Source organism: Macaca nemestrina, chromosome 7, assembly GCF_043159975.1.
Source record: "Macaca nemestrina isolate mMacNem1 chromosome 7, mMacNem.hap1, whole genome shotgun sequence".
Lineage (NCBI taxonomy): Eukaryota > Metazoa > Chordata > Mammalia > Primates > Cercopithecidae > Macaca > Macaca nemestrina.
In genome coordinates this window covers 157,287,340-157,309,481 of record NC_092131.1, presented here as the reverse complement: position 1 = coordinate 157,309,481, position 22,142 = coordinate 157,287,340, and the positions used below count along the sequence as shown (strand labels likewise).

Sequence of the window (22,142 nt, the reverse complement as noted above, 5' to 3'; positions counted from 1 at the left end):
TTAATAAAACTCTACACTTTAACTTTGTTCCATTCTTTTAAATTCTTTGTGTTTATGTCATATTGTACTGTCTATATCTTGAAAAGTTGTTATAGTTATTAGTTTTGACTGGTTTACCTTTTTGTCTTTCCACTTGAGATATGAGTAGTTTACATACCATGATTACAGTGTTATAATATTCCGTTTTTTTCTGTGTACTTCCAATTACCAGTGAGTTTTACACCTTCAAATTATTTTTCATTGCTCATTAATGTCCTTTTCTTTCAGATTAAAGAACTCCCTTCAGCATTTCTTGTAGGACAGGTCTAGTGTTGATGAAATCCCTCAACTTTTGTTTGTCTAGGAAAGTCTTTGTTTCTCCTTCATAATTCAAGGATATTTTCACCGGATACACTATTCTAGGATAAAATATTTTTTCCTTCAGCACTTTAAATATGCCATGCTAGTCTTCCCTGGCCTGTAAGGTTTCCACTGGAAAGTCTGCTGCCAGACATACTGGAGCTCCAAATAACTGGTATGTTATTTGTTTATTTTCTGTTGCTGCTTTTAGGATCCTTTCTGTATTCTTGACCTTGGGAGTTTGTTTATTAAATGTTTTGAGGTAGTCTTCTTTGGGTTGAAGTTGTTTGGTGTTCTATAACCTTCATATACTTGAATATTGATATCTTTCCCTAGGTGTGGGAAGCTCTTTGTTACTATCCCTTTGAATAAACTTTCTACCTCATCTCTCTCTCTCTACCTCCTCTTTAAGGCCAATAAGTCTTTTTTTTTTTTTTTTTTTTTTTTTTTCCTTTTTGAGACAGAGTCTCACTCTGTTGCCCAGGCTGGAGTGCAGTGGTGTGATCTTGGCTCACTGCAGCCTCCACCTCCCAGGTTCAAGCAATTCTTCTGCCTCAGCCTCCAGAGTGGCTGGGATTACAGACATCCGCTGCCTCGCCCAGCTAATTTTTGTATTTTAGTAGAGATGGGGTTTCACGATGTTGGCCAGGCTGGTCTCGAACTCCTGACTGCATGATCTGCCCACCTCAGCCTCCCAAAGTGCTGGGATTACAGGCGTGAGCCACCGTGCCTGGCTGCAGCCAATAGCTCTTAAATTTGCCCTTTTTTTAAAAATTTGAGACGGAGTCTCGCTCTGTCGCCCGGGCTGGAGTGCAGTGGCCGGATCTCAGCTCACTGCAAGCTCTGCCTCCCGGGTTTACACCATTCTCCTGCCTCAGCCTCCCGAGTAGCTGGGACTACAGGCGCCCACCACCTCGCCCGGCTAGTTTTTTGTATTTTTTTAGTAGAGACAGGGTTTCACCATGTTAGCCAGGATGGTCTCGATCTCCCGACCTCATGATCCGCCCGTCTCGGCCTCCCAAAGTGCTGGGATTACAGGCTTGAGCCACCGCGCCTGGCCAAATTTGCCCTTTTGAAGCTATTTTCTAGATCTTCTAAGCATGCTTCATTCTTTTTTATTCTTTTTTCTTTTGTCTCTTCTGATTACATTTTCAAATAGCCTGTCTTCAAGCTCACTAATTCTTTCTTCCACTTGATCAGTTCTACTGGTAAGAGACTCTGATGCATCCTTGAGTATGTCAGTTTCATTTTTTAACTCCATAATTTTTGCTTGATTCTTTTTAGTTATTTCAATCTCTTTGTTAAAGTTATGTGACAGGATTCTGAATTCCTTCTCTATGTTAGCTTTACTTTTTTTGAGTTTCCTCAAAACAGTTGTTTGTTTGTTTGTTTTTGACAGAGTCTTGCTCTGTTGCCCAGGCTGGAGTGCAGTGGTGCAATCTTGGCTCACTGAATCTCCGCCTCCCAAGTTTAAGCAATTCTCCTGCCTCAGCCTCCTGAGTAGCTGGGATTACAGGCACACCCCACCACACCCAACTAATTTTTGTATTTTTAGTAGAGATAAGGTTTCACCATGTTGGCCAGGCTGGTTTGAACTCCTGAGTTCAAGTGATCTACCCACCTTGGCCTCCCAAGATGTTGGGATTACAGGTGTGAGCCACTGTGCCTGGCCAAAACAGCTATTTTGAATTCTGTTTCAAAGGTCACATATCTCTGTTTCTCTGGGATTGGCCCCTGGTGCCTTATTTAGTTCATTTGATGAGGTCATGTTTTCCTGGCTGGTCCTGATGCTTGTAGATGTTCATCAGTGTCTGAGTTAAATATTTATCATAGTCTTCGCAGTCTGGGCTGTATCTGTCCTTCTTTGGAAGGCTTTTCAGGAATTCAAAGGAACGTGGTGTTGTGATCTAAGTTTTTGGTCACTGCAGCTGTATCTGCATTAAAGGGCACACTAAGCATAGAAATGCTGTGGCTCTTTCATAGTCTGTTGTATGTTTTTTGATTTGAGGTCACCATGATGTTTGCAGATAATATTTTATTACTCATTATTTTAAACCGCTGACAAGTTAACACTGATTACTCATGGAAGCACTGCCTTGGTGGTCTTGGATAAGATCTGGAAGAATTCTCTGGATTACCGGGCAGAGACTCTTATTGTCTTCCCTTCTTTCCCCCAAACAAAGTCTGTCTTTCTGTGATCAGCTGCCTGGAGTTGGGGGAGAAGTGACACAAACACCCCTGTGACCACCACCACTGGGACTGTGCAGGGTCAGAGGTGAAGCCAGCACAGTACTGGGTCTTGCCCAAGGCCTACGGTAACCAGTACCTGGCTACTACTTACGTTCACGCAAGGCCCTGTGGCTCTAAAATCAGCAGGTGGCAAAGCCAGCCAAGCTTATGTCCTCTTCAGGGTGGCAAGTTCCCCCCAGCCTGGGGTGAATCCAGAGATGCCTTCCAGGAGCTAGGGCCTAATCAGAAACCTTAGGAATCTACTTGGTACTCTATTGTACTGCAGCTGAACTGGCACCCAAGCCACAAGACAAAGTCCTTCCCACTTTTCCCTCCCCTTTCCACAAGCTGAGAAGTCTCTTCCCATGGCCACTTCCACCCCAGGCCTGTGATGGGTACTGTCTGGCTACTGCTGATGTATACTCAAGGCGCAAGGGCTCTTCAGTAAGCTTGTGGTGAATGCTGCCTGGCCTGGGACTCACCCTTCAGGGAAGTGGGCTCCCCTCTGGCCCAGAGCAGGTCCAGGAATGCTATCTAAGAGCCAAAGCCTGGAATCAGGGACCCTAAGAGCTCACTTTGTATTCTAACCCCACAGTGGCCAAGTCCCCTTTACTCTTTCCTCTTCTTTTCTCAAGCAGAAGGAATTTCTCCCCATAGCCGCCACAGCTGGAATGTGCTGGGTCATCCTGAAGCCTGCATGTCTCTGAGTCTCACCTAAAGCCCACGATGAGTACTACCTGGCTACTTCCGATTATTCAGGGCCAAAGGGCTCGTTAGTCAGCTGGGGAGGAATCCTGCCAGGACTGGTCCTGCCCTTCAAGGCAGCAGATTCCCTTCTGGCCCAGGGTGTGGCTAGACATGTCAGCTTGGAGCTATGGCCTGGAATAGGGGCCTCAGGACTCTGCCTGGTGCCCTATCCTACTGCAGCCAAGCTGGTATCCAAGATGCAAGACAAAGTCATCTTTGTTCTTCCCTCTGTTCTTCTCAAGCAGAGGAAAGAAGTCTGTCTCTGAGCTTTGAGCTCCGCTGCCTGGGGTTGGGAGAGGGGTGGTGCAGGCAATCCCTTGGCCATCCCAGCTGGTGTCTCACTAGGTTGTGTACCCCACATTCACTGGCTCTGAGCCCAGCACAGCACCAGGACTTGCCCAGGAATTGCCATCCTTGTGGCCTAGACTGCCTTTCAAGTTTATGTAGAACCTCAGAGCACTTCAGCCCATGGTGGTGAGGCTTACTGGAACTCAGGTTCCCACTGCTGGGATGGATGATTTGCTTCCAGCTAGGGCTGGTCTGAATGATCCTCCATGGGCCCTGGGTGAGTTCTTTCCAGTGTTGCTTTGTGCTATGACTGGGCAGCACTGAGTGCCAGTGCAAAGTCTGACAATCACTGCACTCTTCTTCTCCCAGAAGCACAGATTCTCTCTCCATGCTAGGTGGCTGCTGCCGGGGAATGGGGGAGAGAGAGCATTTAGCAATTCAAGACTGTCTTACCCTCTTCAGTTCCTCTTTCAGTGATATGAAGTTAAAACCAGGTACTGTGATCGCTCACTTGATTTTTCGTTCTTATGAAGGTGCTTTTTTTGCGTGGATAGTTATTCAATATGGTGTTCCTGCAGGGAGCAGGATTAGTGGAGGCTTCTATTCAGCCATCTTGCTCTACCTTCCCTGGCTATGTCCTTTTAAATATTTATAATTGACATACAATAAATTACACTTAAAGTATACAATAAGTTCTAAAATATAACTGTGAAATCATCATCAAACTCTAGATAATTAACATATCCATCAACCCAAAAGTTTCCTCATGTTTAGATGATCTCTTTTCCCTCTAGAAACGACTCATCTACTTTCTGTCATATAGATTATAGTTTGCCTTTTCTGGAGTTTTAGATAAACAGAATCATATCGTATATGCTCTTTTCTGTCTGACTTCTTTTACTTACCATGATTATTTCATCCATGTTACATGTATCAACAGTTTTTTCCTTATTTGTTGATGATAATATTTCATTGTATGGATATATACTCCAATGGGTTTATTCATTTACCTGTTGATGTGTGTTGGATCGTTTCTAGTTTCAGCTATCACAAATAAAACTGCTGGAAACATTAATGTCCAAGTCTTTGTTTAGACATATGCTTTCATTTTCTCTTGGGGAAATACCTTGGGTGGAGTGGCTGGATCTAATGGCCAGTGTATGTTTAACTTTATAAAGAGCTGTCAAAGTGTTTTCCTTTTTTTTTTTTTTTTGAGACAGAATCTTGCTCTGTTGCCCAGGCTGGAGTATGGTGGTGCAATCTCAGCTCACTGCAACCTCTGCCTCCCAGCTTAAAGTGATTCTCCTGCCTCAGCCTCCTGAGCAGCTGGGGTTACAGATGCCTGCCACCATGCCCAGCTAATTTTTGTATTTTTAGTAGAGACAGGGTTTCACCATGTTGACCAGGCTGGTCTCATGCTCCTGGTCTCAAGTGATCCGCCCGCCTTGCCCTCCCAAAGTGCTCAGATTACAGGTGTGAGCCACCATGCCCAGCCCAAAATTGTTTATACCATTTTATATTCCCACCAGGATTGTATGAGAGTTCCAGTTCTTCTAAATTCTTGCCAACATTTACTATTTTGAATAAATGTTCATTGTAAAAAAATTTTAAGAAGGTTATATAGGGGAAAAAAAGGCCGCTGTTAATCTGTTAATTGCACTACAGGGAGACAAAGTTATTAAACTGTCATATTTGTGGCTGGGCGTGGTAACACATGCCTGTGATCTTAGCACTGCGGGAGGCTGAGGAAGGACGATCACTTGAGACCAGGAGTTCAAGACCAGCCTGGAAAACATAGCAAGAGTCTGTCTCCACAAAAAAATTGAAAATTAAAGAAAATGACATTGTCATGTTTGTAGACTTCCCAAATTTGCCCTCCTAGGCAAACAGTGCTCTTGTTTTTAAACAAATAGTTGTATATATAATTTTCACCCTCACTATTCAAAACATGTCATAAATGGTAAATCCAAGAAAAATACAGGTGTTCCCCACCCACCGAAAACTGTAAAATAGACTTTTTTCTGTCTGTACTGTTTTTTATTGCTTTTTAAATTGGTTTTCCAAGTGAGTAAGTCAGAATCTATCTGTAATGAATTTTAAATTTAGTATTTCTCTGTGATGTAGTAAACAAGAAACTAGAGGCAAAAATAGCCCTGTCCCTTGCTAAACTTCTAAGGCACGTTTCTAGTACAATTCAACACTAACATTTCAGGCCTTTAGTGCCTTATATGAGCTTTTAAAAGGGGAAGAAGGGAGGGAGCAAGAGTGTCTCATTTCATAAACTTGTGCATAACAATTATTCTTATATTTTAGTTATTGAGAGGGCTGGTAGAAAAACTAGGTAAATAATATTAATAATTATAGCACTTATTATACACTACAGAACACGTATTATGTACCAGGCATTGTGGGAGGCTCTCTCTTGTGCATTATCTCATTTCATTAGGTCCATGGAGAGTATTGCATTTTCTTAGTTTAGGCATGGCCTCCACAATAAGGATTATCAAAAGCCTAAAAATATGTAAAAGAAACCTAGAAGGTTATTTGTTGTGCTCCTGGGGGAAGCTAGGCAAATCCTTTCAGCTGAAAACCATGGTGACTTCCAAGATCTCTGCCCCTCCCCATCCCCATGGTCCACTTCCTCTTCTCACTGTTCCTCTTAGAAAAGACCTGTGGATTCCGCCACTACGAAATGGCAGCACCTTATTTACGGTCACTTTAGAGTGTAGGTTTTCTTAATGGGTCTGCCTGTCATGTTTAACGTCCTTGGCTGAGTCCAAACTCTCACTAAAATTGCCAAGCCCTTTGTCTTCCAGTGTCTAAATTATGAATGTCAATGGAATCAGGCCAGAGTTTGAATTCTGGTCTCTTAGCCTTTGTTTCCCCTGTTCATAAAACGAATGGGGGAATTCTTTCCTCCTACAGTTTATTTATGTATTCACTAATTCATTCATCCATCCATCCATTCATTCATTCAGTTTACTGAGTACCTACTATGTGCCAGTCCCTGTTCTAGGGTGGAAACTAAGAGAATGTTGTACCTGGAGGGCGCTGGAAACTCTAAAGCCCTAAGCAGTTACTGCTTTTACTATTAGTGGTTCTCCCCCACCCCCCACAAATCAACAGAACAAAGAAAATTACCTAAATAACAAGGACACAGGGAGGAACTTCTTGGCTCAGAACTTTCCAAACACTTTTTCCTGAAGGGATTCAAGAAGCAAGAAAGGTACTCGTTCGCTAGGACCTTCTCTGAGCTGTGCTCAGAATGCATCTGGGACTATTTTTCTTGCCCAGAGAATCGAGAAACGCTGCAGCGAATTCCCGAGCTGTAGTTATAAACCGAAGTTCTCCTGCTAGGTAGCATTCAACGATCTTAATCTTCTGGGTTTCAGTTTTCTCGAATGAAAAATGCAGGTCCAAGTCCTTAACTGGCTGGGGCACCATTAGCAAGTCACTTAGTATCTCTGGGACCAGTTTGCAATGCGAGGAGGGGGCCTTAAGGTGCCTCCAGCTGAAGTCCTAGAATGAGCGCCGCGTGTCCCAAGCTGGGGCGCGCACCCCAGATCGGAGGGCGCCGATGTACAGGCAGCAAACCCACCCAATCTAGTGCATGCCTTCTTAAACATCACGAGACTCTAAGAAAAGGAAACCGAAAACGGGAAAGTCCCTCTCTCTAACCTAGCACTGCGTCTCTGGCTTGGAGACTGGTGACGGTCCCCGCGGGCCTTGCCCTGATTGGCTGGGCGCGCGCGGAATATAAGTGGAGGCGTCGCGCCCGGCGGGCATTCCAGCGGCGGACAGCACCCGGGCCGAGATGTCTGGCTCAGTGGCCTTAGCCGTGCTGGCGCTACTCTCTCTTTCTGGCCTGGAGGCTATCCAGCGTGAGTCTCTCCTACCCTCCCGCTCTGGTCCTTCCTCTCCCGCTCCGCACCCTCTGTGACCCTCTCTGTGCTCTCTCGCTCCGTGACCTCCCTTCTCCAAGTTCTCCTTGGTGGCCCGCCGGGGGGCTAGTCTAGGGCTGGGTCTCCGGGAAGCGGTGGGGTGGCCTGGGAGTGGGGAAGGGGGTGCGCATCTGGGACGCGCGCCTCTTGCCCCTTTCGGCGGGAAGCAGGGGAGACCTTTGGCCTACGGCGACAGGAGGGTCGGGACAAAGTTTAGGGCGTTGATAAGCGTCAGAGCGCCGAGGTTGGGGGAGGGTTTCTCTTCCGCTCTTTCGCGGGGCCTCTGGCTCCCCGAGCGCAGCTGGAGTGGGGGACGGGTAGGCTCATCCCAAAGGCGCGGAGCTGAGGGCCGTGAATGCGTGGAGGGGCGCCTGGGGTCTGGGGGAGGCGTCGCCGGGGTAAACCTGTCTGCTGCAGCTCTGCTTCCCTCGGACCAGAGAGCTGTGGACTTCGCTAGGAGCCGCTAAGTTCGCCTGCCCTGCACCTCCGGGTCTATGTGGGGCCACACCGTGGCGGGGAAAGAGCACGCGACGTTTGTAGAATGCTTGGCTGTGATACAAAGCGGTTTCGAATCATTAACCTATTTGTTCCCATCACATGTCACTTTTAAAAATCATAAGAACTACCCGTTATTGACATCTTTCTGTGTGCCAAGGACTTTACGTGCTTAGCGTCATTTAATTTTTTAAAATAGTTATCTTCCGCCATAGATAACTACTATGGTTATCTTCTGCCTCTCACAGATGAAGAAACTGAGGCACCGAGATTTTAAGAAACTTACACAGGGGATAAATGGCAGCAATCGAGATTGAAATCAAGCCTGACCAGGGCCTTTTGCGGGAGCGCATGCCTTTTGTCTGTAATTCGTGCGTTTTTTTTTAAAGAAACATGCCTGCCTTCTGCGTGAGATTCTCCAGAGCAAACCGGGCGGCCATGGGCCCTGTGGTCTTTTCTTACAGAAGGCTTCCTTTTTGGCTCTTTGCCTGGTTCTTTCCGAGATGTAGTGTGCCTCTTACTTTCGGTTTTGAAAACATGAGGGGGTTGGGCGTGGTAGCTCACGCCTGTAATCCCAGCACTTAGGGAGGCCGAGGCGGGAGGATCGCTTGAGGTCAGTAGTTGAGACCAGCCTGGCCAACATGGTGAAAACTCGTCTCTATAAAAAATAAAAACAAAAATTAGCCAGGTGTGGTGGCTGGCGCCTGTGGCCCAAGCTACTCGGGTGGCTCAGGCGGGAGGATCTCTTGAGCCCAGGAGTTTGAGTTATTATGGCGCCAGTGCATTCCAGTCTGGGCAACTGAGCGAGACCCTGTCTCTTAAAAAAGACAAAAAAAAAAAAAAAAAAAAAAAAGAAGAAAGAAAAAAGTGAAGGTTTGTCGAAGTCAGGGGAGTTGTAAAACCATTAATAAAGATAATCCGGCTGGGCGCGGTGGCTCAAGCCTGTAATCCCAGCACTTTGGGAGGCCGAGACGGGCGGATCACGAGGTCAGGAGATCAAGACCATCCTGGCTAACACGGCGAAACCCCGTCTCTACTAAAAAATACAAAAAAAAAAAAAAAAAACTAGCCGGGCGAGGTGGCGGGCATCTGTAGTCCCAGCTACTCGGGAGCCTGAGGCAGGAGAATGGCGTGAACCCGGGAGACGGAGGTTGCAGTAAGCTGAGATCCGGCCACCGCACTCCAGCCCGGGCGACAGAGCGAGACTCTGTCTCCAAAAAAAAAAAAAAAAAAAGATAATCCAAGATGGTTACCAAGACTGTTGAGGACACCAAAGATCTTGAGTACTTTCTAAATACCTGGCAATACACTAAGCCCTCTCACCTTTTCCCCCTGGCAAAACATGATCAAAAGCAGAATGTTTTGATCATGAGAAAATTGCATTTAATTTGAATACAATTTATTTACAACATAAAGGATAATGTCTGTATCATCACCATTACTGGTATTTGCTGGTTATGTTAGATGTCGTTTTAAAAAATAACAATCAGATGTTTTTAAAAAAATCTTATTTTGAAAATTTCCAAAGTAATACATGCCATGCATACACCATTTCTGGAAGATACCACAAGAAGCATGTAATGGTGATTACCTCTGAAGGTCTATTTTCCCCTCTGTCCTGTGTGTGGTTTTGTTTTGTTTTACTGTGGGCATAAATTAATTTTTCAGTTAAGTTTTGTAAGCTTAAATAACTCTCCAAAAGTCACAAAGCCAGTAACTGGTTGAGCCCCAATTCAAACCCAGTCTGTCTGATACTTGTCCTCTTCTTAGAAAAGATTACAGCGATGCTCTCACAAAATCTTTCTGCCTTCCCTCAAACAGAGTTCCAGGCAGGATGAATCTGCGCTCTGACCCCTGAGGCATTTATTATGTTCTTATTATTAGAAGCTCAGCTGCAAAGAGCTCTCTTAGCTTTTAATGTTATGAAAAAAATCAGGTCTTCATTAGATTCCCCAATCCACCTCTCGATGGGGCTAGTAGCCTTTCCTTGATGATAGGGTGTTTCTAGAGAGATATATCTGGTCAAGGTGGCCTGGTACTCCTCCTTCTCCCCACAACCTTCCAGACATGATAGAGTAGCTGCCTTTTAGGATCATGTACCCTGAATATAAGTGTATTTAAAAGAATTGTATACACATATATTTAGTGTCAGTCTGTATATTTAGTAGCACTAACACTTCTCTTCATTTTCGATGAAAAATATAGAGTTTATAATATTTTCTTTCCACTTCCCCATGGATGGTCTAGTCATGCCTCTCATTTTGGAAAGCACTGCTTCTGTAACATTAGGCAATGTATTCCCAACCTGGCTAGTTTACAGCAATCACCTGTGGATGCTAATTAAAACGCAAATCCCACTGTCACATGCATTACTCCATTTGATCATAATGAAAACTATGTTCTGTCCCATTTGCCATAGTCCTCACCTATCCCTGTTGTATTTTATCTGGTCCAACTCAACCATTTAAGGTATTTGCCAGCTCTTATATGCATTTAGGTTTTGTTTCTTTGTTTTCTAGCTCATGAAATTAGGTACAAAATCAGAGAGGGATCTGGCATATAAACCCTCGGCAGAAATAAAGAGGTTTTGTTGTTTGGTAAGAACATACCTTGGATTGGGCCGGGCGCAGTGGCTCATGCCTGTAATCCCAGCACTTTGGGAGGCCAAGGCAGGCAGATCACTAGAGGTTGGGAGTTCGAGACCAGCCTGGCCAACATGGTGAAACCCCGTCTCTACTAAAAATACAAAAATTAACCAGGCATGGTGGTGTGTGCCTGTAGTCCCAGGAATCACTTGAACCAAGGCAGAGGTTGCAGTGAGCTGAGATCTCGCCACTGCACTCCAGCCTGGGCAACAGAATGAGATTCCATCTCAAACAAACAAACAAACAAAAAACCAACAAAAACAACAAAATAAAACATACCTTGGGTTGATCCGCTTAGGAACCTGAGGTAATAATAACAACATCTGCCACGTATAGAGCAATTGCTATATCCCAGGCACTCTTCTAGACACTTAATACAGTTTAGAAAATCAGGTGGGTGTAGATCGAGGCAGGAGCAGGAACCAAAAAGAAAGGAGTAAACATAAGGAAAAAAAATGGAAGGGGTGGAAACAGAGTACAGTAACATGAGTAATTTGATGGGGCTATTATGAACTGAGAAATGACCTTTGAAAAGTAGCTTGGAGCCAAATCATGTAGACTCTTGAGTGATGTGTTTAAGAATGCTATGAGTGCTGAGAAGCCATCAGAAGTGCTTGAGAGCATCCAGAAAAAGGTTCTTAAAAATGCAGCACAATCTCCAGTGACAGAAGATACTGCTAGAAACCTGCTAGAAAAAAACAAAAAAGTCATGTATAGAGGAATTATGAGGGAAAGATACCAAGTAATGGTTTATTCCTCAAAATGGAGGTGGCTTGTTGGGAAGGGGGAAGCTCATTTGGCCAGAGTGGAAATGGAATTGGGAGAAATCGATGATCAAATGTAAACACTTGGTGCCTGATGGAGCTTGAGACCAAGTTAGCCCCAAGTGAAATACCCTGGCAATATTAATGTGTCTTTTCCCTATGTTCCTCAGGTACTCCAAAGATTCAGGTTTACTCACGCCATCCACCAGAGAATGGAAAGCCAAATTTCCTGAATTGCTATGTGTCTGGATTTCATCCATCTGATATTGAAGTTGACTTACTGAAGAATGGAGAGAAAATGGGAAAAGTGGAGCATTCAGACTTGTCTTTCAGCAAAGACTGGTCTTTCTATCTCTTGTACTACACTGAATTCACCCCCAATGAAAAAGATGAGTATGCCTGCCGTGTGAACCATGTGACTTTGTCAGGGCCCAGGACAGTTAAGTGGGGTAAGTCTTACATTCTTTTGTAAGCTGCTGAAAGTTGTGTATGAGTAGTCATATCATAAAGCTGCTTTGATATAAAAAAAAGTCTATGGCCATACTACCCTGAATGACTCCCATCCCATCTGATATAAACAATCTGCATATTGGGATTGTCAGGGAATGTTCTTAAAGATCAGATTAGTGGCATCTGCTGAGAGATTGCTGCACAGCATGGTTTCTGAACCAGTAGTTTCCCTGCAGTTGAGCAGGGAGCAGCAGCAGCACTTGCATGAATACATATGCACTCTTAACACTTCTTACCTACTGGCTTCCTCTAGCTTTCGTGGCAGCTTCAGGTATATTGAGCACTAACGAACATCTCAAGAAGGTATAGACCTTTGTTTGTAAGTCCTGTGTATCCTAGCGTCCTATAATCCTGGACTCCTCCAGTACTCTCTGGCTGGATTGGTATCTGAGGCTAGTAGGAAGGGCATGTTCCTGCTGGGTAGCTCTAAACAAGGTATACATGGATAGGAATAGCAGCCTATTCTGCCAGCCTTATTTCTAACCATTTTAGACATTTGTTAGTACATGGTATTTTAAAAGTCTAACTTAATGTCTTCTTTTTTCTTTCTCCACTGTCTTTTTCATAGATCGAGACATGTAAGCAGCATCATGGAGGTAAGTTTTTGACCTTAAGAAAATGTTTTTGTTTCACTATCCTGAGGACTATTTATAGACAGTTCTAACATAACCCTCACTATGTGGAGAACATTGACAGAGTAGCGTTTTAGCAGGCAAAGAAGAATCCTACAGGGTCACATTTCCTTCTCCTGTGGTGTGAAGAAGGTGTGTGGCCCCGGGTGTGGCCACATTACTGACCCTCTACAGAGAGGGCAAAGGAACTGCCAGTATGGTATTGCAGGATAGAGGCAGGTGGTTACCCACATTACCTGCAAGGCTTTGATCTTTCTTCTACCATTTCCACATTGGACATCTCTGCTGAGAAGAGAAAATGAATCACTCTCTTCCTTTGTATAATAGTTGTTTTATTCTTCAGACAGAAGAGAGGAGTTATACAGTTCTGCAGACGTCCCATTCCTGTGTGGGGACTGTGTTTGCCTCTTAGAGGCTCCCAGGCCACTAGATGAGATAAAGGGAACCAGATTGTTAAAACTTGATGTAGTGATACTACAATAGATGTAACTACAAAGAACTCCAGAAGCAAGAGAGAGGGAGGAACTTGGACTTCTCTGCATCTTTAGTTGGAGTCCAAATGTATAAGATCCAGCTTTTCAGTGAAATTCTACTGCCCAGGGTACTTTGATGCTGAAAACCCATTCAAATCTCCTGTTACATTCTAGAACAGGGAATTGATTTGGGAGAGCATCAGGAAGGTGGATGATCTGCCCAGTCACACTGGTAGTAAATTGTAGAGCCAGGACTTGAACTCGAATATAGTCATGTGTTACTTAATGACGGGGACATATTCCAAGAAATGCTTACACAAACCTAGGTGTTGTAGCCTACTACACACATAGGCTACATGGTCTAGCCTATTGCTCCTAAGCTACAAACCTGTACAGCCTGTTACTGTACTGAATACTGTGGGCAGCTGTAACACAATGGTATTTGTGTATCTAAACATAGAAAAGGTACAGTAAAAAGTATGCTATTTTAATCTCATGAGACCACTGTCATATATACAGTCCAGCACTGACCAAAATATCATATCAGCATTTTTTCTTCTAAGATTTTGGCAGCACCAAACGGATACACTAACAGGATATACTCTTTGTAATGGGTTTGGAGAACTGTCCGTAGTCACTTCTTTTAAAAAGGTGATCTACACAGTAGAAGTTAGACAGGTTTGATAATGAGATGTGCAGTCCAAATAAACTAAATTCATTTGCTCACCTTTTTCTTTTCTTTTCAGGTTTGAAGATGCCGCATTTGGATTGGATTAATTCCAAATTCTGCTTTCTTGCTTTTTAATACTGATATGCTTATACACTTTATGCAAAAAATGCAGAGTTAAAATAATGTTAACACAGGCATGATCTTCTTTATAATTCTACTTTGAGTGCTATCTCCACGTTTGAGGTATCTGGGCAGCTAGCTTTAGGAGGGCTGGCAACTTAGAGGTGTGGAGCAGAGAATTCTCATATCCAACATCAACATCTTGGTCAGATCTGAACTCTTCAATCTCTTGCACTCGAAGCTTGATAAGATAGTTATGCGTATATAAGTTAACTTCCAATTTACATACTGTGCTTAGAATTTGGAGGAAAAATTTAGGAATATAATTGATGGGGTTATTGGAAATTTGTTATAATGAGTAAAACATTTTGTCATATAAGATTCATATTTACTTCTTATACATGTGATAAAGTTGCGGTTTAATCTGGTTCATTTTTGTTCCACGATTTAAATAAAACCATGAAACTTGATGTGTTGTCTCTTATATCTCGCTCCCACTATTACCCCTTTATTTTTTTTTATTTTTTTATTTTTTTTTTTTTTTTGAGACGGAGTCTCGCTCTGTCACCCAGGCTGGAGTGCAGTGGCCGGATCTCAGCTCACTGCAAGCTCCGCCTCCCGGGTTCACGCCATTCTCCTGCCTCAGCCTCCCGAGTAGCTGGGACTACAGGCGCCTGCCACCTCGCCCGGCTAAGTTTTTGTATTTTTAGTAGAGACGGGGTTTCACTGTGTTACCCAGGATGGTCTCGATCTCCTGACCTCGTGATCCGCCCGTCTCGGCCTCCCAAAGTGCTGGGATTACAGGCTTGAGCCACCCGGCCTACCCCTTTATTTTTAAACAGGGAAACAGTCTTCAAGTGCCATGTGGTAAAAAGTGTGAACCCCTTGTATATAGGGTTTGGCTCACAGTGTAAAGGGCCTCAGTGATCCACATTTTCCAGATTAGGAATCTGATGCTCAAAGAAGTTAAATGGCATAGTTGGAGTGACACAGCTGTCCATGAGAGGCCAGCCTTCTATACTTTAGCCAGAGTTCGTTCTTGTGGGCCAGGTCATGAGGAGTATGCAGACTCTAAGAGGGAGCAAAAGTATCTAAGGATTTAATATTTTAGCAAGGAATAGATACACAGTCATCCTGTGGTCTCCCTGGGGGATTGGTTTCAGGACCCCTTCTTGGAAACCAAAATCTCTGGATATTTAAGTCCCTTCTATAAAATGGTACAGTATTTGCATATAACCTATGCACATCCTCCTGTATACTTTAAATCATTTCTAGATTACTTATAATACCTAATACAATATAAATGCTATGTAAATGGTTGTTATTGTTTAAGGAATAATGACAAGAAAAAAAAGTCTGTACATGTTCAGTAAAGACACAACCATCCCTTTTTTTTTCCCAATGTTTTTGATCCATGGTTTGCTGAATCCACAGATGTGGAGCCCCTGGATACTAAAGGCCAACTGTACTTTGAATGACAACGGATTTAAGATTTTCAAGGCATAGTTTTATACCTGATGGCCAGTTTTGTTTATTTGACCAAGAATCTAAATTAGCTAGTTCTAGGTACTGACAGGATAAATAAAACACAACACTGCTCCCAATCGTCTCAGTTTAGCAGAGGGACAGATATGCACTCAAATAATTAAAATATATACCTGATAAGAATATAGCATAGGTACTCACAAAGAACTTGGCAATGGAAATTTTGTTGTTCAGGCTGGGCGAAGTGTCTCATGTCTGTAATCTCAGCACTTTGGGAGGCCATGGTAGGATGATCACTTGAGCCCAGGAGTCCGAGACCAGCCTGGGCAACATAACAAGACCCTGTCTCAATTCGAAAAATTGAATTAAAAAAAAATAATAATTTTTTACGAAAGAAATAATGTTGTTCAAGGAACAACAACAAAAATCTAGGGAGGTGTTAGAGAAGCCATTCGCCTGAGCTGAGAGTAAGTGGGTAGTGGTTCTCTTGATTGGTGGGTGGGGCCTGGGTTTCCAGGCCTGGGAGCCAGGAAGGACAGCCACATGGCAGGTTTGGGTAATTCCAAACAGTGGAGCAAGGGTATCTGAGGGAAGACTTGTAGGAACTTGGCTGAACAAATTGGAGGGTGATACTCTGAAAGAAAAACAAAGTTTTAAAATTTCTACTCTTACACTCAACACAGAATGCTTCTGTGACCAGATATGTTTTCCACATTCTGTGAGAAGGAAAACTTTAGACAGATTAAATTTAACAGAGTTTAACTGAGCAAAAATGATTCTTGAACCAGGCAGCTGCCAGAACCAGAACAGATTCAAAATGACTCTGGGGATGCCACATGGTTGGATAACATTTAGGGTCAGAAAAAGGAAAGTGATGTGCAGAAAATGGAAGTCAGGGGAAGAAACAGCCAGATTGGTTGCAGCTCAGCATTTGCCTCATTTAAACAGGGTTTGAAGAGTTGACCACGTGTGATTGGCTGAGACTCTGTGGTATAAGAGTAAGTTACAGTCTGTTGACATATTATCCAGTTAGGTTACAGTTCACTATGCATAGAGAAACCTTTAGCCTGAACTTACATAGGGAGGCAGCTTTATTTATTTAATTTTTGTTTTGAGACAAGGTCTCACTCTGTCACCCAGGCTGGAGTTCAGTGGTATGATCATGGCTTACTGCAGCCTCAACTTCCTGGCCTCAAGCAATCCTCCTGCCTCAGGCTCCAGAGTAGCTGGCGCTACAGGCACATGTCACCATGCCTGGCTAATTTTGTTTTTTAATTTTTAGTAGAGATGAACTCCTGGCCTTGAGCAATTCTTTTGCCTCAGCCTCCCAAAATGCTGGGATTACAGGTGTGAGCCACTGCGCCCAGCCAAGGCAACTTTAGGCTAAACCTTTTTTTGAGACAGAGTTTCTCTCTTGTTGTCTAGGCTGGAGTGCAGTGGAACCATTTTGGCTCACTGCAACCTCCACCTCCAGGGTTCAAGCGATTCTTGTGCCTCAGTCTCCCAAGTAGCTGGGATTACAGGCATGCGCCACCACACCTGGCTAATTTTGTATTTTTAGTAGAGATGGCGTTTCACTATGTTGTCCAGGCTGGTCTCAAACTCCTAGCCTCAAGTGATCCTCTGGCCTCAGCCTCCCAGAGTACTGAGATTACAGGCATGAGCCACTGTGCCCTGCCTAGGCTAAACTTAATTTAACAACACCAAACAATCTCCAGCAGACACCAACTGGGTATCCTATAATTCAATTCGATTCTGACGGGATCTACCTGGAGATGGTGTCAGATCCACTGGTTGAGGGTTCCGTCCCACAAGACTGCCCTCCACTTCAGATGCCAATCACACATAGTAGGTTGTTTTTTGTTTGTTTGTTTGTTGAGACGGAGTCTTGCTCTGTCACCCCGGCTGGAGTGCAGTGGCCAGATCTTGGCTTACTGCAACATAGTAGGTTGTTACCTCTACTTCTGACTGACCAGCTGGAAACTAGGACTCCCATGACCCCCTCCTTGATTTTGATTAATTTGCTAGGACAGTTCACATTTACCAATCTATTATAAAAGATATTATAAAGGCTACAGACGAATAGCTAGATGAAGAGATGAATAGGGTTGTATGTAGCGGGTTTTGGTGGTAAGAGTCCATGCCCTCTCCAGGTGTATGCCACCCTCCCAGCACCTCCACACATTCAGCAAACAAGCAGCTCATCGTTCAAGAGTTTTTATAGAGCTTGATCTCCAACTCCCCTTCACCTTCCCAGAAATGGACAGGTCAGGGTGGAAGTTCCAACACACTAATCTTTTCATCAGTTGGTCTTTCTGGTGACTAGCACCATCCTAGGCTATCTAGGCTATCAACCTATAATGAGTATAACCTCATTAACATATACTCAAGGGTTGTCAAAGAGTCTTATTAGCAATAACAAAAGACACTCCTATCATTCAAAATTCAAAGAGTTTTAGGAACTTATGACAGGAACTGGGGACAAAGACCAAATGTGTTTCATATTATACCACACTTACCTAGGCCATTCATTAACTCTTCACTTGGGTGCAAACTAAAATTACATGTAGAGTTTATAAAAACAAAACAAAGAAAAACAAACACACACACACACATAAACAACAAGCTGGGCGCGGTGGCTCACGCTTGTAATCCCAACACTTTGAGAGGCCAAGGTGAGCAGATCATGAGGTCAGGAGTTCAAGACCAGCCTGGCCAGCATGGTGAAACTGTCTCTACTAAGAACACAAAAATTAGCCGGGCATGGTGGTGGTGCGTGCCTGTAATCCCAGCTACTCAGGAGGCAGAGGCAAGAGGATCGCTTGAACCTGGGAGGTTGCAGTGAGCTGAGATCACGCCATTGCACTCCAGCCTGGGCAACAGAGTGAGACTCTGTCTCAAAAACAGCAATAACAACAACAACAAAAACCTTACCAGCTTCTCGGACTCTCATCCAGGCCAACTAAATCATAATCTCTTGGTATGGAGCCCAGGTATACTGTTATTTTTTTAAAAAACCTCTAGAGAGTTTTAATGTACATCCAAGATTGAGAGACCCATTGAGTTAAATAATAAAGAACTCTTTCTCCATTCTGTATCATTCAACAGAGCTATTTTGTAAGGGGCTGCTGGGCTGGCTGATATTACAAGGTAATAGTATGTCAAAGTCAAATGAAATATAGAGATTAATCTCTGAAATTAAAATGTTTTATTTGGGAGGAAAGAATTGCAATTCAGGGCATACACACAGACCAGCTGGTCTTTGGCATGACTGAAGTACAAAAAGGTTTTATAAAATGCAAAAATGTTACACATTGTTCTGAGAAATTTCACTGGTGCTAGTAAGGTTTTGAGGAGCTGGCAAGTTCGGACTGGCAAATGATGGCAATGAACAGAGCTAGTCTGTTCAATGTAGTTGTAGCAGGTTGTTTCAGTAGCCTTAGTTAAACCTGGTTTCAGGTGATAGCAGGCAGTTTCAGCTGCCAGGCTTGCAGAAAATTGCATTTTTGGAGCAATGTTTTGTGCCCTGAGTGCTTCTCCCTGGCTTCTTGACTCTGTTTTTGTTGAGTAAGACAAAAATGACCCAATTTGTAGTATCAACTTTCACAGTTCCTTTGGAGCATGCCTTAGTTCCTCTTTTCAGAAGAAGAGAGCAAGCAAAGAGGAGGAATACTGGAAGTTTAATTAACCTTATTAAATATAATTGTGCAATGCAAATTAAACGGAAAAGTCCCAACGCCAGTAATAAAGAAGTAGATCTTACATACTGATATGGAGGAATACCCATACTATGTTGCTGAAACAAGAATTACTTTCTAGAAAATATATGTAAGAAGCCCCTTTAAAAAAACATACTAGGTGGGGTGTGGTGGCTCACGCCTGTAATCCCAGCACTTTGGGAGGCTGAGGTAGGTGGTCACTTGAGGACAGGAGTTTCAGACCAGCCTGGCCAATGTGGCAAAACCCTGTCTCTACTAATATTACAAAAATTAGCCAGGCATGGTGGTGGGCGCCTGTAATTCCAGCTACTCAGGAGGCTGAGGCACAGGAGAATTGCTTGAACCTGGGAGGTGGAGGTTGCAGTGAGCAGAGATGGCACTACTGCACTCCAGCCTGGGTGACAGAGTGAGACTGTGTCTCAATAAAAAATAAAAAGTAAAAAAAAAAGAAAGAAAGAAAGAAAAAATTTTGTACACCCCTGTAATCACTTATAACATGGACATTACTATCTTTTGGACCCTACTATATTCTACTTTATAGAGGTGGCTCTCAGTGTGTATATATAACTCCCCACTTTATATTACGGTTATTTAAATTTTTAAAAATTGTTATTATTAATTAATCTTTGTCAAATAGGTATCCTTACATTTCCTTATATATTCAACTCTTGAACAATATGGAGTTCGAGGTGGCAACCCCCGATGCTGTCAAAATCCAAGTATAACCTTTAACTCCTCAAAAACGTAACTGCTAATAGCCTACTGCTGACTGGAAGCCCTATCGATAACGTAAACAGTCAACACATATTTTATATGTTATATATACTAAATATACTGTATTCTGAAAATAAAGTAAGCTAGAGAAAAGCAAATGTTATTAAGAAAATCATAAGGAAGAGAAAATGTATTTATTATTCATTAAGTGTCAGTGCATCATCATAAAGATCTTTATTCTCATCATCTTCATGTTGAATAGGCCGAGGAGGAGGAAGAGAAAGGGTTGGTCTTATTGTCTCAGGGGAAGCAGAGGCAGAAGAAAATCCACATAAAAGTGAACTCTTGGCCAGGTGCAGTGGCTCACACCTGTAACCCCAGAACTTTGGGAGGCCGAGGCAAGCAGATCATCTAAGGTTGGGAGTTCGAGACCAGCCTGGCTAACATGGTGAAACCCCATCTCTACTAAAAATACAAAAATTAGCTGGATGTGGTGGTGCATACCTGTAATCCCAGCTACTTGGGAGGCTGAGGCAGCAGAATCACTTGAACCCAGGAGGGGGAGGTTGCAGTGAGTGGAGATTGCGTCACTGCACACTAGCCTGCGTGACAGAGCAAGACTTTGTCACCAAAAACAAAAAACACACAAAAAAGTGGACCCTTGCATCACCTGAGCCTGGGAGGTTGAGGCTGCAGTGAGCAGAGATCAGGACACTACACTCCAGCCTGGGTGATGAAGCAAGTCCCTGTCAAAAAGGAAAAAAAAAAAAGTGGACCCTTGCACCCCAAACCTGTGTTGTTCAAAGGTTAACTGTATCCTCCTTTAAGAAAGTGGTTTTTGTTAAATAATAATTTTTATATCTTACTTTTTTTCATGATCCCTAATGAAAACATGTCATAAATGGACATGTCTTTTCTAGTTTTGTCAACAACCGCTTTCACAGTATTTTTGGGCTGTTGCTTTTTACTTGTCATTCTTGTGTTGTAAACCCTTGAAGCAAAACTCAAGGTCTTTTCTTTTTTCTTTTCTTTTCGTTTTGTTTCTTTTCTGAGACAGGGTATCACCCTGTCACCCAGGCTTATGTTCAGTGGCACAATCTTGGCTCACTGCAGCCTCAGCCTCTTGGACTCAAGCAATCCTCTCATCTCAGCCTCCTAAGTAGCTGAGACCACAGGTGTGCACCACCCATTCCTGACTAATTTTATTTTTGTATTTTTTTGTAGAGATGGGGGGGTCTCACTATGTTGCCCTGGCTGGTCTTGAACTCCTGGGTTCAAGCGATCCTCCAGTCTCGACCTCTCAAAGTGCTGGGATTACAGAGCCACTGGACCCAGCCACTTCCTATAATAAAAAAAAAAATATTTTGTCTGTGATGCAGCCATCAAAGTTTTAGGGGGAAAAGATTGGCATTGTCTTTCCCTGGAGTCTAGACCTATAAGAAAAAAGTTGAAGGCTAACATTTGGGTTCTAGATATCTTAAAATAAATAATAAAGTGTCTCTGATTACTTTGATCGAAAAGTTTGTGCATAGAAATTATTCTGGTACTTTGGAGAGTTACAAGAAGGGCTAATGGAAAAAAAAACTGATAAATACAATTAAAATAACAGTCGAGCATATATTAAGCACTTACTATGCACTAAACTCTATATATCTCCTGTCATTAGTTGGATGCAATTATTAGATATCTTTGGTTCTCCACAACATAGGTGATTAAAAAGTCTAAGAAACTGAGGAGATATCTATGTCTTTGGTAAGACACACAGGCCCAACTGAAGCCTGCAATGATGTGCAGGTTTCCCCTCCCCCATGGACCACATGAACCACTTCCTCTTTTTTTTTTTTTTTTTAGACAGAGTCTCACTCTATCACCGAGGCTAGAGTGCAGTGGCACAATCTCAGCTCACTGCAACCTCTGCTTCCTGGGTTCAAGTGATTCTCCTGGCTTAGTCTCTCGAGTAGCTGGGATTACAGGTGTGCACCACCATGCCTAATTTATTTTTATTTTTATTTTTAGTAGAGATGGGGTTTCACCATGCGGGCCAGGCTGATCTCAAACTCCTGACCTCATGATCCGCTTGCCTTGGCCTCCCAAAGTGCTGGGATTACAGGCACTTCCTCTTTTTACTGTTTTCACTCAGAAAAACAGAGAGGACTTTTGCTACCACTAAATGACACAGCATAGTTGAAGCGGTTTTCTCGTCATTTATTATGGCTCAAACGTTTGTCCCTTCTGAAATTCATGTTGAAACTTAATCCTGACAGGGCAGAGCGGCTCACACTTCTAATCCGAGCACTCTGGGAGGCTGAGACTGGAGGATCGCGTGAGCCCAGGAGTTTGAGACCAGCCTGGGCAACATAGTGAGTCCCCC

The 22,142-nt window shown here is 43.3% G+C and overlaps 2 protein-coding genes across 3 annotated transcripts in view; one reads left to right on the top strand and one right to left on the bottom strand.

The window, feature by feature from the left end:
- LOC105491188 (PAT1 homolog 2) overlaps positions 1-7,331 on the bottom strand; it is a 46,376-nt gene extending 39,045 nt beyond the window's left edge. Inside the window, exon 1 of the mRNA XM_071066931.1 lies at positions 6,745-7,331. The gene's annotated coding sequence lies outside the window, so the exon portion shown is untranslated. The remainder of the gene's footprint in view (positions 1-6,744) is intronic.
- A 2-nt stretch (positions 7,332-7,333) lies between these two features.
- On the top strand, positions 7,334-14,323 carry LOC105491177 (beta-2-microglobulin). 2 transcript variants are annotated; one of them, XM_011757352.2, is made up of 4 exons: positions 7,334-7,484; positions 11,619-11,897; positions 12,527-12,554; positions 13,810-14,323. In XM_011757352.2, exons 1-3 carry the CDS (start codon positions 7,418-7,420, stop codon positions 12,538-12,540), a joined length of 360 nt encoding a protein of 119 aa, XP_011755654.1. In that variant the 5' UTR covers positions 7,334-7,417; the 3' UTR covers positions 12,541-12,554; positions 13,810-14,323. The 2 variants fall into 2 exon arrangements, with proteins under 2 accessions (XP_011755654.1, XP_011755647.1); XM_011757345.2 differs by lacking the exons at positions 12,527-12,554; positions 13,810-14,323 and having other exon boundaries at positions 11,619-11,935.
- Positions 14,324-22,142: the final 7,819 nt, after the last annotated feature.